This window comes from Oryzias latipes, chromosome 21 (genome assembly GCF_053564925.1).
Source record: "Oryzias latipes strain Hd-rR chromosome 21, Olatipes_Hd-rR_3.1".
Lineage (NCBI taxonomy): Eukaryota > Metazoa > Chordata > Actinopteri > Beloniformes > Adrianichthyidae > Oryzias > Oryzias latipes.
The window spans coordinates 31,279,063-31,295,770 of record NC_136257.1 but is presented as its reverse complement, the minus strand read 5'-3'; the positions used below and the strand labels follow the sequence as shown (position 1 = coordinate 31,295,770).

Sequence of the window (16,708 nt, the reverse complement as noted above, 5' to 3'; positions counted from 1 at the left end):
ATCCCAGCTGGAATCTTTCCATGTGGAGTTTGAAGAATCAAAATCAGAATTTCTTTCATTTTTATCGTATGCACAACAAAACTGGTGATGCTCACCAGGCGTTTAAAAGAAAATATGAAAGTCAGGCCAAAAAAATATATAAAACATAAAATATGAAAAAATCCTAAAAATATGTCAAGTCAAAATATCTATTGCGCTTTTCTGAACCAAATATTGCACATATTATTGGAAAAGATAATGTGTTTATCTTTTTTTCTTTGTTTACAGCTCTGAGGAAAACCTCTGTCTTTCAGTCTTTTTGGGCGACATTGTGAGATTTGTGGTGCCGGCCTGCAGGTAACAGCTAAAAACAGGTGGTGGCTGGGATGGAGGGAGTCCTGGATTCGATGTTTGTTTTCTCCCTGTGGGTTTTCTCCGGTTTCCAGTAACATGCATCTTCAAATAGTGAATCTAAACTGTCCCTGAGTGGAAATGTGAGTGTTTGTGAGGCGGCCCTGCAATGGACTGGGTGAACCAGGGTGAACCTCGCCTTCAACAAATAGTTAATGCAGTTTTTTGTTATCTGCATTCCAAACGTTTCCCTCTTCCTGGCTCTTTGCTTTATAGCGGTCTGGGCTAAACAGCTTCCAGGCTCTGGGGTCTCTTTACTTGCTTTGAGGTCATCCCATGCATGACTCCATCGCAGAGCCTAACCGCCAAAGACTACAGCCTATTTCATGCACAGACTCCTGTTTCATTATTAAATCTTTTAGTCACACTTTCAAGATCTCTTCTTATTGAAATTCATTTAATGATAGTTTTGCTTGAAAAACTAAACAATACTCTAAGGACAATGGTTGCTGATTTTTCCACTTAAATCTTCTGCGACTCTATCAGAATCTGTGAAACGCTGCTAATCCGACCGATCGCCACTAATACTGACTTTACATTCTTCCATGAATCAAATATTCACTGCAGTCAGATTTTGTGGAAGAGAAGGTTCCTGTTTCACAGTCATTCAAATATTCATTTGGAGCTACTGATAAAAAACTGCTGTCATACATATATTCTGTCACTTTACAGTATTTTGGCATCAGAGGAGCCTGCCTTCAGCACTTGAAGTGTCACAATGAGTTTGACAGATTTTCTAAACCAGGGATAGAAAAGGCCATAAATTATGGGATTTAGAAAGGAATTAAAGTAGAACAGGAATTTCACAAACTCCAAGGATGTGGACTTGATTGAAATCTTTCGGCCTACTAGATTGACGCAATAATACGGGCAGAGACACAGCAGAAAAGCAGCCACAACAATCCCGAGGGTCCCGGCTGCTTTCAGCTCAGATTTCTTTGCTGTTCCTCTCCCTGTCTGTCTCCATGGTAACGCAGCAACATGGGAGCGCATGGCGTGGATCTGAGACACAGCCACCACAAACACCCTCACGTACAGAAGTATGATGACAGTGATGGGGATGACTATTGTCACAACCAAATCTGCAAGCATTTCCTCGAAGGTAACCTCAACCAGACACTCGCCATCGCAGGAGTGAAACCTGCCGGTCATGTTTTGTTTGACCACTCCAGTTAGAGTGATTAAGGAGAAGATCCAGCAGAGGGAAACACAGACTCGAGCTCTCTTTGTGGTCACTCTGCTGGGATAATGGAGAGGACAACAAATGGCAAAATAACGATCAACAGATATGAGAACCATGTTTCCTATGGAGGAAGAGGTGATAACAAAAAGCACCGTATAATACAAGATGCAAATGATGTCTCCCAGATACCAGCAGCCTTCCACGAAGGAGACCTGGAAGAACATGAGTAGGCCCATGGTGAAATCTGAGATGGCCAGAGAGAGGAGCAGGAGGTTGGTGGAGGTGTGGAGCTCCCTGAAAAATAAAACCAGGTGGAGCTGTTTAAGTTCAAGGCTTCTGAGGTCCGTTCATACGCCCAGAGAAACACCGAACCGCTGGTTACCTAAAGTGTGAGATGGAGATAATGACCAGCAGGTTAAGAGATACAGTGAGCACAGAGATGAGAGTCAACAGGATGTAAATGATGGTGAACACTGGGCGAGGGAGTATGGTCTTCCTGCAGGAGGAGTTGAGGAGTTGAGGAAAGCAGAGATCAGCTCCCTCCATCATCAAAGAGAGGAGGAGCTCCTGCAGCGTTCTTCACCAAACTCTGTGTTTTATAGATGACCCAACTCCTCAAATGATCCATGTTTCTTGGAAACACAAATCCCTTCCCACTTGTGTCATTAAGTTAAGTTTTGCTCTTCATTTGTGATGCACTGGATCATGTTGAGTCTGAAAGTCAGACAGTCAATCCTTCACCAAATATTCATTTAATTTTACAAAAAAGCAAAAAAATGTAAAAAATATCAAAAAGGAAAGCTTGAACCAAGGCAGAATAACATAGAAAATTAACAAACTTTATAAATCATAAACACTAGTTTTTTTGTTTCTTTTCTTTTTATTTTGGTTTACCTTAACATCTCTAATGACCACGACCAGATCTGGGGAGGATGCTGGTGACGTAAATTAAATTCCGTTTTTTTGTATTACATGCGTGATATACAAAACTTCATCAGTGTTTCTTGCTCTCATCATTCTGCAATGTACGCAGATGTTGGTCGAGGGTTTCGACTGTTCAGAATTATTGTCATTTTTGAATACGCAGTTATGCATGTTTTATGCAGTTTATACGCAATTATTGCATAAATCTTATGCAATTGCTTGTGATTTTTGTGTCTTTCCCCGACCATTCCACGTATATCTGACAGACTTTTTCACGCATTCACCACCGATGTAAAACCTTTCTGTCACGCATACTGCGCGCATATCACGTTCAAATTATGTAATTCGACGCACAAATCACTAATGACTTGCATATAAACAGAGTAACAATCACAAATGGTTTGTGTTCTATGGGGATTTTCACGTTCTTTGTGTGGTTCATTCGTACATCAACTAATCTTACTTTTTCCACACATATTCATGTATGACCATTTTTCATCCGTGTAATATGTGCAAAATGTACGTCGTGGCTGTGTGACATGGCCTGTAGTTCCGCCATGGACAAGCAGCTCTATGGCCTGGTGGTAGAGTGTAACTCTGGTCTGGGTGGCTGGTGTTGAGTTGCCCAATAGGAGGGCCCCCTTGATCCGCTCTGCTTCTTTGCAGTGGTGTCTGCAGGGTCTTAGTGTGGGTTTTACGGGGCACTCCACCTCTTTTGTTTTACTTTCTACGTTGCATAACATAATCATCCACTGTAGTAAACACACACTCACCTGAGCACAGGTGACCACTCAACTTTGCACAAACAGGAACTGATTTTTTGCTAGCACATGCAGATTGTTGAATTCACTTGCACAGCAAATAAAATGAAATGCCAGGAAGAAAAATGATCGTTCGCACGTAATTTTCCAAATGCGGCCAGTGCTGAACTTTTTTTCTTGGACTCACGGACCCAGAGGAAGGATTAAGTTTAGGATTAAGGTTAAGCCAGTGTGATTCGTGGGGCAGAGGTGGCCAATTTTAATGTTAAATTAATGGTAAAGACGCAATCTGACCTGTGCGATGGTCTGGCAATAGCGCGATTTCAGCTGCGCGGCGCAATTTGTTACCCGTCTGAACCAGATCGCCCAACAGAACCCATTCCAGCTATTGTTGGGTGGAGGTGGGTAGAGCCTGGACAATCTGTCCAATGGGCCAATCTGGGGCAATGGAGCTAGAGCACTCGCGAACACTATGCCGGCTCCTGTGAGGCGAGCTGGCGGCCACACAGAGATCCTCTGCAGGATGGGGATCCAGCCTTGTCGGGCCTCCTGAACTTTATGATATTTTTCTTATTTTCATTGAGGCAATCATAAAAAAGGTCCTCTGATTTTATTCTTGTTTTTATTTTTACCCTCTCTGGGTAATGCAGGACAGCAAGCCTTCAACCTCAGTCAACTGCAGAGAAACAGTTGGGACTTTAACTTCAAGTTTAATTTTAAATATGTGCAGCCAACAACAAAATCCAGCCTTGGATGCACTTAAAATGAGTAGAATGAGGAATGCAGCAATGTGCCATCTTCACTTCTCCCGCACTTGAACTGATGTGCATGCTGGGCGGGGCCGATCAGGCAGCTTTCACCACGAGTATGCTGCCTGATCTGCCATCAATTTAAACCAAGCATCTTTGCGACATTGATTGACAGCGATTTAAAAGGAAAAATACTCAGAAATGCAAAAATGAAATCATTTCTTATTACATGTGTTCTCTTTTATAAGACAATATGCAACAAGTGTATGTCAAAAAATAAAAAAAAGATGATTTTCATCATAAGGGGACTTTAAAGGGCCTATATCATGCAAAATCAACTTTTTGAGCTTTTAAGTGCATCACAATGTTTATGCATCACAAAAAACAACCCCAAGTTGGATTTTTCACACATCTCTTGAGTATTCCTTCAAAAAACTTTTTTGTCTGAGCACCAGCCCCTCCCCACCCCAGAAAACGAGTGGGTCCTCACGTTGTGATGTCACAAAGTGGGGAACCGCCCCTTCCAGAAAGAGTCTGCACTGCCAGCACCGCCCCCAGGTTAACACACACGCCCACTTTCTCCACGGAGCTAGCAGTGATTGGCTAAACGCTTTCATTCTATATGCACAATATTCACATCCATCTTTGCAAAGTTCGGATGTTGTTGTGTCATGAAATGGGCGGCACCCACAAGGAGCGAAAGGCGGTGTCTCGGAGATCAAATGGTCTAACTCCCAGGTACGAGAATGAACTGTGAAAATACCTAATATTTCCTTAAAAAGCTCAGTTTTCATTGTCCCAAAGGTATTATATAAATTATATATATATATAGGTCATATCTATGGATATAGTTTACTGTGAAAGGCCTAAGAAAAGCATAATATAGGCCCTTTAAGTACATTTTCTATATAAATGGGTTGCTAGTCAAACCCCGCAGAATAATATCTGAATCTGAATGACTCTTTGTTCTGTATCTTAATGTACACACAAACATACTCAATTAGACTCACAACAACAACTTCAGGTGTGAAGCACTCTGGCTGCTCATAACAAAGGTAATTCTCAGTGGTGCAGTGTTTTTCACACTCTTTGTCATTAGTCAGATGATGACAGCGAAGCATTTGAAGGTTCAGCAAAGCAAGCTACAGCATTTCCAATGCAACAACTTTAAATAACCCATTAAAGTTTAGTTTAATGTTATTATGTTTCTGATGCAACATGCAGATCTCAAAATCCAGTTATTTAAAAAGATGGATTCAGTTCTAATAAGGAAGAAGCTTGCATGTTCAAAGTAGTTTATAAAGCAGCCTTTCAAAGTCCAGTTTCCCTTAAAACCAAAATTCTGTGGAAACATGACTTGAATAGCTGAGCTTCTTCACAAAACATGCTCATCACAGATCAATGCAAACTTAGCTGTCTTCATCCCTTGCCAACCTAGGCATGCTCAATGTTAAAGAGTTCGCATGATCAAAACATTTCATAATCAAATTACATAAATCCTCCAAACAACCTAATCGAAGCATGAACAGTTTTGGTGAAGGGTGAGAAGAACCCAAATAAAACCTTTTAGGGCAGTTGGAGAGAGAAACCCCAAAAGATCTCATAAAGCTTACCCTCCGCCTTGTAAGAGACCCTTTTTTTCAAAAGAAAGAGCAATATCACCATCAAGACGACCACCAATAGCTTCACAGAAAAAGTCACAGAAAACCCATATTCGCAAAAAGCCTTAACTCTGGGATTCTGCCAATTACATTTCTACATTTAAAATGTGAAGAATATGAACACAACAAAACAAAAAGAAAATAACAGAGAAATGTTTGTCATGATTTGAGTTTGTTGTCTTGTTTTTCGTCCTTGTTCTTGTTCTGTCTTGTTTGTTTCTGTTTCCTGTTTTATTTTGAAAGTTCTCCTGTCTTGTCTGGTTTCTTGAATTTTACTTCCTTTGGTCCCCATCTGCCCTGATCGTGTTCACCTGTGTCTTGTCTGCCCTGTCTGTATTTAAGTCATGTCTTTGCCTTCCTCCTGTGCTGGTTCATTTAGTCTTGTCATGCTGTCTCTTGTCATGCTGTCTCTTGTCACGTTCCATGTTTCATGTTCCTCGCCACGTCAAGTAAGTTTTGTTGGGTTTCAGAAATTCTGCTCTGCAGCGCTTTGTATTTGGTTTTTGTTATCATTAAATCCATTAGTCTCTGCTCCTTGTGCCTCCGCCTCTGCTACTGGGTCCTACCGGCTCTCGAGCCACCCCTCCACCGTGACAATGTTTCTGCTTTTACAGAATTTGATCACAAATACCAAGTCAGATCCAACATTATTTGATTAACAACTATCAAGGCCTTTGGACTAACTGAAATATCTGGCAGATGTGCTGAAGTGGTCATTTAGAAAATCTGTCTTACCATCTCAAATTTCCTACATAACAAACATGAGAACTTGTTGGCACTGTAGATCCTGGATAATAAATTTATAGAAATGTAGGTCCATGTTTGGATGCAAGTTGTTTACTTATCTTTGACCTGAAAACATAAATATTTAGTATTTTTTTTTTTTTTTAAGTTATGATCCAACCTTTTACAAGAGCAATGCACCATCATTGAAATAACTATTTGGATATTATTTGTCTTTCAGGGACTTCCTCGAGGGGCGCCACACCAGATCATTTGCCTCCAACTCTATCCTCTGTATTGTTTCTAATACCACCAACCACCCTTACATTCTCCTTCAGTAGATCCATTAATCTCCTATTTGGTCTTCCTCTAAGCATTTTTCCTGCTAGCTCAAACCTCAGCATCCTTTCACCACTGTCCCTCCTCTCACACCATCTCAGTCTGCTTCCCTGTGTTTATCTTTAAAACATCTACCATGATCTGTTCCTCTGATGGAACCATTCCTGATCCTATCCATCCTGGTCACTCCCAAAGAGAACCTCAGCTTCTTCCTCTCTGATACCCCCAAATATTGGTTCTTGGGCCATGGAGCATCCCCTGTCTAGGAAGGAAGAAGCCTGATATTAAACAAGAGGTTGAGATGTTGCTGATAAAAGTTGGGCTCACCTTTACGTGCGGCCGGAACTCAAAAATATAACTTCTTGAGAAGGTTTGTAAGATGATGTTGGCTTACTTGTGAGCCCCCTAAACAGCCATCAAGTGTTGGGGCTCTTACCAGGGGACGAGAGTGTCTACTTGTTTTTGGGCGGGGGATATGTCTTTGACCATGGTTTTGGCCTGTGCACTGAGCAGCAGTTCAAAGAATCTGACCTTATTGTCTCTCAGAGGGACACTCAAAAGTGCCCCAACGGGGAATTACATTTTCTGCCTGGGAGACTTTAATGCTGACATGGACAACAACCGTGGCACCTGGAAGGGCGTGATGGAGGGAAGGGCCTCCCTTGGCCTAGCTCAGCCACCAAATTGTTGGAGTTCAGCCAAGAGGGTCGTGTCCCTTTTCTTTTGGGCATCGGATAGGTATCTGACATTGGTTTTGGCCGACAAGCCTAACAGCAGTTCAGAGTACCAAACCTTCTTAGTGTCTCTCAGAGGTACTGGAAAGCGCCCAAATGGGGGACAACATTGTCCTCTTGGGGTCCTTTAACAACGTCATATGCAACAATAGTGGCACCTGGAAAGGTATTATGGAAGGAATGGCTTCAGTGATCTGAACTCAAGTATTCTGTTGTTGGAATTCTGTGCTCATTACGGTTTGTCCATAATAAACAGCATGTTCAAACATAAGTGTGTCACTAGCAGGGAAGAGGACGGAAATTTTTGGCAGATTCAAACATATTGTGAGAGATCTCTGGGAACATCTGACAGAATCCATAATAAAGGTCTTCAACTTTTAACAATTCACTAGGATAACTAGTCATGTTACTAATAAATAAATACACGAAAAGGGGTTCAACACAAAAGAGCATCTTAATGCGGAGAAATAATTTGCAGATAACAGAAAATTTCCGACACAACCTGTTAAAGTGGGTGTTTCCACACAAAAAACCAGTCCAGCTTCGTTGCAATATCCCAACTGGGTCTGCATTTATTAACAACGTCGGCCTGTATCTCTTCTTCTCCGGTCTCACTTCCTGAACTTCAACATAAATAGACAAACCATCATTGCCCCCTAGTGGCAGGTCCATTAACTTAAACAAACAATATACCATATTGTTACATCTTTTCTCTTTTTGGAAGCTACTGCTCAATGTTATTCTTTGTACGGTCAAAATAAAAAGAATCATCACATATGTCTAGAACAGCTAAATCAGTTTACCATGACACAATCCAAACTTTTCAAACAAATGTTTGAACATTTTTTTTTTTTTTCTACAGGAGTGTCTGTTCAGGAAACAAAGTCTTTGTAGCGCCTTGGCTTGTGAATGACCCTACCAGCTCTGGTTGTTATTGGTCTCTCAGGGGTCGGTTGAGTTTGTACTGACTCTGCTTGGGCACTTTCCGGGTCAACCGTCTCAATATCAAGGGGTACTGTTGGTGTTATGTTGTGAGAACGCCTGAGGTGCCTACGGTTTCTCCTCAGCACAGCACCTGACTCCATTGCAACCTCATAGGACCTATCCTCGACAGATTTTCTCACCAAACCTCTCCTCCATTTGTTGTGGGGCTGAAAAGGCTGAACTCTCACAGCATCACCTACTTTCAAAGGACTGAGGTCTCTGGCTGATCGGTTGTAGTAAGCACACTGACGATGTTGGTTGTTAAGCAGTGCTTCCTTGGCTTGAGGTACTTTGGGCTTGAGTAGACTGGGTTTGACTGGAAGCAATGTCCGTGTGCGGCGACTCAGTAGCCTTTGTGCTGGGCTGCTGTCCAGTCCCTGGGATGGTGTATTGCGATGGTCTAAGAGTGCAAGATAAGGATCTAGTCCAGAAACTTTGGCTTTGTGTAACAGTCTCTTGGCCGTCTTAACAGCTGACTCGGCTTTGCCATTACTCTGTGGGAAACCTGGGGATGAGGTTTTGTGTTCAAATTCCCACCGTAGGCTGAATCTCTGAAACTCTTGAGAAGAGTACTGTGGTCCATTGTCTGAGACTACAGTGTTGGGGATGCCGTATCTAGCAAAATGAGCTTTCAATTTTTTAATCACGGTGCTCGATTTGGTGTCTGGCAGAAAGTCTATCTCCCAAAAGTTGGAGTAATAGTCAACTATTACATGATAGTCTTTGTTGTCAAACTGAAATAAGTCAACACCCACTTTGGCCCACGGCCTGTTTGGTATTTCATGTGGGTGGAGTGTTTCCTTTTGTTGTTTGTCATCTACTGACCTGCAGATATCACAACGAGCAATATGTTTCTTGATTTGGTCACTCATGCCAATCCAGAACACGCATTCCCTGGCTCTCCTTAGGCATCCTTCTGCACCAAAATGAGATGAGTGCAGGCGTCTGGTGATGTCCTCCTGGAGGGAAGAAGGGATAACCGCACGTTCTCCTTTAAACACAATGCCATCTTGGTGACTGAGTTCCTCTTGAAAAGAAAAGTATGGTTTTATTTCAGTTGGTATTGCTCTTTTATCTGAAGGCCATCCTTGCTGCATCATTTTGATAATCATTTGTAGAGTTTTGTCACCTTTTGTTGCTGTTCTGATCTGGCTAAGACTGTCATGGGAAATAGGCAAATGTTGCAACATATTAACAGTCTCTATTTCAGCTTCTCCAGAGTCCTGGTGTGCACCTTCTGGGAGGTATGCTCTGCTCAATGTGTCTGCCAGTAACATGTCTTTGCCTGAGACGTACACCACATTCAGGTCATATTTCTGAATACGTAGCATCATTCTTTGGAGTCTCTTTGGTGCACTTAACAGTGGTTTTCTAACTATGGTCTCTAAGGGTTCATGGTCAGATTGGACGGTGACTTTGCGACCATAAGTGTACTGATGGAACTTCTCGACACTGAAAACCATAGCTAAGAACTCCTTCTCGATCTGAGCATAACCGCGTTCTGTTTGCGTGAGTGCTCTACTTGCATATGCGATGGGCTTTCCCTTCTGTAGGAGTGCTGCACCCAAACCTGCGTCTGATGCGTCACATTGCACCACCAGATCATCTTCTGGGCTGTAGTACTTCAGGGTAGGAGCATCTGCAATCGTCTGTTTAAGTTTCACGAAAGCATTCTCATGATGATCTGTCCATTCCCATTCCGTGTCTTTATGGGTCAACTGTCTTAACACTGCACACTGGTTGGAAAGATGTGGGCAAAACTTAGCTAAATAATTAGCCATGCCTAGCAGTCTTTGTATTGCCTTCACATCTGTGGGCCTCGGCATTTGTTCAATTGCATGCACCTTGTCTGGGTCAATCTTAAGTCCATTCGCTGTGAGACGATGTCCGATGTATGTGCACTCACGTTCTCAGTTTAAACTTTTCTGGGTTCAGTTTGATGTTTTTCTGTTGACAGCGTTCCAGGAATTTTCTCAACTTTGCATCATGGTCTTGGATGGCTGCTTCCTGACTTTCACCTTGGCCTGTTATAAGCACATCGTCAGCAATAATGTAAAGGCCTGGCAGCCCATCCAGAGCTTGGGTCAGTTTTCTCTGGAAAACCTCAGGTGCTGGACTAATCCCCATGGGCATTCTAAGCCATCTGTAGCGCCCAAATGGAGTGGAGAAGGTAGTGAGGTAACTCGACTCCTCTGCGAGTTTCACATGCCAAAATCCATTCTTAACGTCGCAAACTGTGAACACTTTTGCCTTAGACATGTCTGGAAGTACATCCTCAATAGTAGCCAATGGAAAGTGACTTCTTTTGAGTGCCTTATTCAAGGGCTTTGGATCAATGCAAACTCTGAGTTTACCGTTCTGCTTTTGCACAACCACCATGTTGCTGATCCAATCTGTGCTACAGTCAACTGGGGTGATAATACCTCTCTGCTCCAACTTCTGAAGCTCCTCCTTTAGTGGCTTCATCATGGCGACAGGCACTCGTCGCTTTGGGAGTTGTACTGGCTTCACGCACTGGTCCACTTCCATTTTGTATTCTCCTTCCAGACAACCGTCTCCTGTGAACACATCTGCAAAATCTGTTTTAATTTGTTCGAATGTCCATTTTCCGTTTGCATCTTCTCCTTTTGTCACAATGCTATCCATAGTCATAATGTTTTCATAGTGTACTTTTATCAGCTTCATAGCTTCACTAGCTCTTTTACCAATCAGTGGCACAGGGCTGTCTTTGTCTACCACCTGGAACTCTAACTGGTATAGTTTTTGGTTTCTGGGGTTCCTTAACTTCACTTTACATTTACCCAGTGGCTTCACTTTGCTACCGTTATACATCACTAACACAGAATTTGTTTCATCAAGTGTTACATCTTTGTTTAGCAGGTCAACAGGTAACACATTACATGTGGCTCCACAGTCTATTTGAAATCTTACCATCTTTTTGCCTAAGAGCATGTTTGCAAACAGTTTAGCGTCTTTCATTTTGTCAGAGCTAACAGGTTTTCCATTTTCTCCTTGTGCCTCATCTTTAACACACAAAATATCCTCAAACTCACTTTCACATTCTGTTATATGATGCACTGTTTTCTTCTTTCGTGTGTCAATGCGGGCTTTACACATTGCAGCAAAGTGGTTTTCCTTACCACACTTTTTGCATTTTTCCCCAAATGCTGGACATTTTAGTTTGCTCCTTTGATGCGTTCTGCCGCAAAACTTGCATTCCACTGTGCTTTCTTTGTCTCTTTTTGTCTGATGCTGGTGAGGAGACCTGTGTACAGCGTGAACGTCCTCCTCCGTTGTACTTGAAATTGCTTTGCAGTTCTCCCGGGATAATTCAGCCGCTCTGCAGAGTTGAATACAGGTGTCCAACGTCATGGCTCTCTCTCTCAGAAGCCTTTCTCTCATGCCGTCATTGTTAATGCCACATACTATCCTGTCTCGGATGAGTGAGTCTCTTAAAGTGCCAAAATTGCACGTTTTAGTGAGCAGTTTCAGTTCAGTCACATAACTATCAATGGACTCACTGATGCCCTGATTTCTTGTGAAAAATTTGTACCGCTCCACTGTTTCATTCACCGTGGGATTGCAGTAATTGTTAAACTTTTCAATCATGTCATCCACCTTCCAGTCAGACTGTGGCGTGTCCCCCATTAGTGTATCCATTTTCTCCCACCAAATAACGGAATAGAGTCACTCTCTTACCCTCCTCATCTGGGGCAACTGTCAATCCAACATAAAGTTGAAACTCATCTCTCCATGTCTTCCATGTTTTCGACAGGTTGTTGGAGTCCAGACACAGCACTTGTGGAGTTTTCAGTCCTTCCATTTTAGCTAGCTCGTCCGTGTGTGATGCTAAGCTCTGCTAATGTTAGCGCTTCACCGTCTTCCACGGAACCTCTGCAGCAAACGACGAGAGAAAAAAATGCTCTTAAAAAATCCGGGTAGAGTTCTCTACCGCTGCCACCATGTTAAAGTGGGTGTTTCCACACAAAAAACCAGTCCAGCTTCGTTGCAATATCCCAACTGGGTCTGCATTTATTAACAACGTCGGCCTGTATCTCTTCTTCTTCGGTCTCACTTCCTGAACTTCAACATAAATAGACAAACCATCATTGCCCCCTAGTGGCAGGTCCATTAACTTAAACAAACAATACAATACCATATTGTTACACAACCCGTGCATAAATCAACAGACTAAATTAAGGTATAGTCAGTCAACAATATGATCATTGTTCCATTCCAAAACAAACATTCAGGTGATTAGGCGTGCTCAGCCTTAGTCATTCATAGAGTTCAATTCTTCCGGAAAGTCAATAATTCCAAAAAATGAGGTGAGTCAATAAAGAAAGGAAAAAAATATAGCCCTAAAGCGATCGCTATTTTCTGGTATACCAGTAACTAAAAAAAATATGGTTGGATCTCACCAGCGTTCTTCCAGGATCGTTGACGTGGCCTCTCGCAGCAAACTCTCCTGCTCCCGATCACGAAACACGTCTGCTGTGGGAACCGCGCCTCCCGGTAATGCTTCCTCCGTAGATCTAATGATCCGGCTCCGGTGGGTTTCTTTATTTTTCCGTTAAAGCCATCAGCATTCGAAAAAGTCAGAGAATTCACTCCAAACATCCACCTGTGGAGCTGTCATTCGCGGCCTGCAGGTGACAGGGGAGATCCTCGCGCCACACCCCTCATCGGCGTTTTCAAGGAAGTCAGCTGGCCTCGCTGTCTCGTCACCACCCCCTTATATAGTCTTTTGATGACGTTCCCCATTATTTAGTTTTGATTCTGTTTTGTTTATGGAGTAATTTAAATGAAAAAACAGACAACCCTTTTTTCCCCACAGCAGGAGTACATACATACGTTTTTATATACAAAACATAAATTCCTGACGGTACCATGTCAAAAGAATTTTCTTAACTACGTCTTGCACACATCAGTATAATGTGACATTGTCACAAACTCCCATATCAAGTGAGAACTTCAAACAGGTACCGAGGGAGGATGTGGATATTAACTCAGAGCTGACCATGTTCTCCACTTTGGTTGTCTTTGCGCTTGTTTGAAGCTGTGGTCTCGAGGTCTATGGTGCCTGCCGTGGTAGCAATGCCCAAGTCGGTGGACACCAAAAGTACGGGATGGCATGAGGCTGAAGAGGGGATTCTTCAGGAAACTGACAGGTACCAGCAACCTAAGAGAGCTACAGCCCAGGTTATTGTGAAGGGGAAAATTCAGTCTTGGATAAGGAATAACGGTTAGCCTCAAAGAGACTTTTGCAAACTCTCAGGGCGGGGAAGCAGTTTTCCACTGGCACCATTCTCAGGGCAAGTGGGGAGCTGTTGGGGAGAATTGTCAGGTGGTGGAACAGATACTTCAAGAATCTCTGTAACCATGCTGAAATGCTTTCTGTTTATGAAACTGAGGCCAGAGATACTGTTGGGGGTGCTGTCCACCAGCTCTATTGAAATCCTTGAAGTAGTTTAAAATTAAATCTGTGGCAAGGCACTAAGTTGTGTCAATCAAAAACAACTTTGAATCATCTCATCAAAGTCTTTTAAAGCCTGAATATTTGCATTTAACAGCTAAAGCCCAAATACCTACTGCATTTAAATATCTCCCCACAGGTCAAAAATCACAGAAGCAACGGTCCTCTGTTTCATGTCCGATAGTACAGGCTTCCACATCAACCATCAATTTCTGATATTGGACACCTTGTTACTTTATAAACGTAATTGATGTGAAAAAGGACTAGCACAGTTAACAATGCTCCTTGTGTTGTAAAATAGGTTTAAACAGTGGGAGGAGCTTCTTGACATTCAACTATATAATGAGAACTAAACAGTTTCGGAAGCTCTGCAGCCTCCTGTCCTCTGTCTGGCATGATGGAGACTCTGAACACAGATGAGCTCTGCTTCCCACACCTCCTCAATGCCTCCTGCAGGAAGCCGCCACAGCGTCCTGCTGAGAACGTTTTCATCTTCATGGTGTTGTGTCTTCTGTCTGTGCTGACTGTGACTCTAAACCTGCTGGTTATCATCTCTGTCTCTCACTACAGGCATAGAAACTAACATAACGTTTTCTGACTGAATCTTATTTTGATGGCTGTTTCAATAATTGATTGTTATTTTTTCCAGGGCACAAAGTATCAGATATGTCGAACTTTAGAACTTCAGAACAGTCTAATCCAAATACTGCAGCTGTTGTTTCTCTGTGTCTGCAGGCAGCTGCACACCCCCACCAACCTCCTCCTGCTCTCTCTGGCCGTCTCAGACTTCCTTGTTGGGTTCTTTGTGATGCCGATTCGTATTCTTCTCACAGAGGGTTGCTGGGTTTTGGGGACTTTCATGTGTGGACTGTTTAACTTTGCCTCTTTCATTCTTACATCTGTGTCAGTGGGACACATGGTGCTCATATCAGCTGATCGATACGTGGCCATCTGTGACCCGTTACGTTACCCCACCAAAGTCACTCTGAGGAGAGTTCAAGTCTGTGTTTGTCTGTGTTGGGCCGCTTCTGCTTTCTACAATGGAGTGATTCTGCAGGTCGCTCTCACAGACCCAGACAACAATAACCACTGCCTTGGAGAGTGTGTGCTGCTTGTAGATTATCTAACAGGAGCTTTTGATGTGGTCATCACTTTCTTTGGTCCCATTATAGTCATTGTGGTTCTGTACATGAGCGTGTTTGTGGTGGCTGTGTCTCATGCTCGAGCCATGAGGTCTCACATCATTTCTCTCCAGAGTTCAGCTCACCTGAGTGTAAAAAAGTCTGAACTGAAAGCAGCAGCAGCTCTGGGTGTGGTTGTGTTCATGTTTCTGGTGTGTTTTTGTCCGTATTTCCTCCCTTCTGTCACGGGACAAGATCTTGACTCCAGTCATTTTTCTTCAATTTTTGGAATTTGGCTCTTTTACGCAAACTCATGTTTGAATCCAGTGATTTATGCTTTTTTCTATCCCTGGTTCAGGAAATCTCTGAAGAGTATTGTTACCCTGCAGATACTGCACCCTAACTCCTGTGATGTCCTTTTATTGTAAAGTTGTCAAACAACTCATAGAAATGGGACCCTATTTTGGTTTTACCCCTATACATGTATTTGTATTTTTTTCCAGGAATTCATGAAAAAATAAACTTTTTGATCAGCAACATTTATTAAACTCTTTTTTGGGAATCGCTATAAATAGTACAGAAAAAATAAATAATTAGTAGCAAGGCAGCAATTAAATTATTGAATACAACAGGTGTTTGGCTGGGGCAAAGAACTTGTGACTGAACCTGGAGGTTTGTTTCTCTGCAGTTATCATCATCCTTTGGGAGGTTAGCAGTAAGTGGAGAAGGAAGATACGTTTTTTCAATGCTGTGGTCATATTTGCATCCAGGGAACATTTCTGCTATACTGTTAAAATGTCGCATGTTTTTTTCTTGAACCAGACTCTACACTGCAAACTTTAGAGAGGAACCATAAGTAGGCACTTTCTGTTGGTCAATAAAACCCCACCAGCAACTTCTCCAAATCAAATGTGATTAAATTTGATTTAAAAAGCACTTTTTATATGCAAGTAAAACCAAATGTTTAAAGGAAATTTTGTTTCAAGCTTAAAAAGCTATCTACTTGGAAAAGATAAAACACACAACTGTCCAACCCCAACACACCCAACATGGTGAAACGTTATATAGCATATAAGTAAGATTAGAAAAGAAATAGAAATCTGGTTCACATTGTTTTTCCAAAGCACCGTGAACATTTTTTTAGCTGTATTTAGCAAAATTTTGCCAAGATGTGAAATCTCTAATAGTAATCTCATGGTTTGGCAGGACCGTGTCCCTCTGTCTCCCTTCTCTGGTTATCTCTGCTGGTGTTTGTCCCCAGGATTACTGCCGGGGACTCCAGATGCATCTGCAGCCCATCTACATTCACACTGGATATATGTAAAACTGGTTTTGCAAGCCCTTAGCCTCCAATCTGTCTACTAACTTTAAGTGGTATTGAGCCCACACAATGTCAAAAGGTTTACTTTGTCCTTTACTGCATTTTTACCTCATCTCTTATCATCATCTTACCATATGAAACACTTGGATTTTCTTCATCATTATGGACAGAAGTGACTACCATCTGCACCAGGGGGTATTCCAGTAGGCCAGTTTAAACTACCCTGACTTTAACCCTGAACTCTGGCTGAAATCCGCCTGAACTTGCTTACTCTGGGTATGTCGGTTCCAAAAGACCGGAAATGAGTTAGTGTAATTACACTCGACTTGGTAACCCTGGGTT

At 42.4% G+C, this 16,708-nt stretch overlaps 1 protein-coding gene and 1 pseudogene across 1 annotated transcript; one reads left to right on the top strand and one right to left on the bottom strand.

Moving 5' to 3' along the window:
- Positions 1–912: 912 nt before the first annotated feature.
- On the bottom strand, positions 913–2,135 carry LOC111946814 (trace amine-associated receptor 13c-like). Its single transcript, XM_023951225.2, has 2 exons — positions 1,956–2,135; positions 913–1,867 (listed from the first exon to the last, which is right to left on the bottom strand). Exons 1-2 carry the CDS (start codon positions 2,120–2,122, stop codon positions 1,057–1,059), a joined length of 978 nt encoding a protein of 325 aa, XP_023806993.1. The 5' UTR covers positions 2,123–2,135; the 3' UTR covers positions 913–1,056.
- A 12,096-nt stretch (positions 2,136–14,231) lies between these two features.
- Positions 14,232–15,506, top strand: LOC101172291 (trace amine-associated receptor 13c-like; annotated as a pseudogene).
- Positions 15,507–16,708: the final 1,202 nt, after the last annotated feature.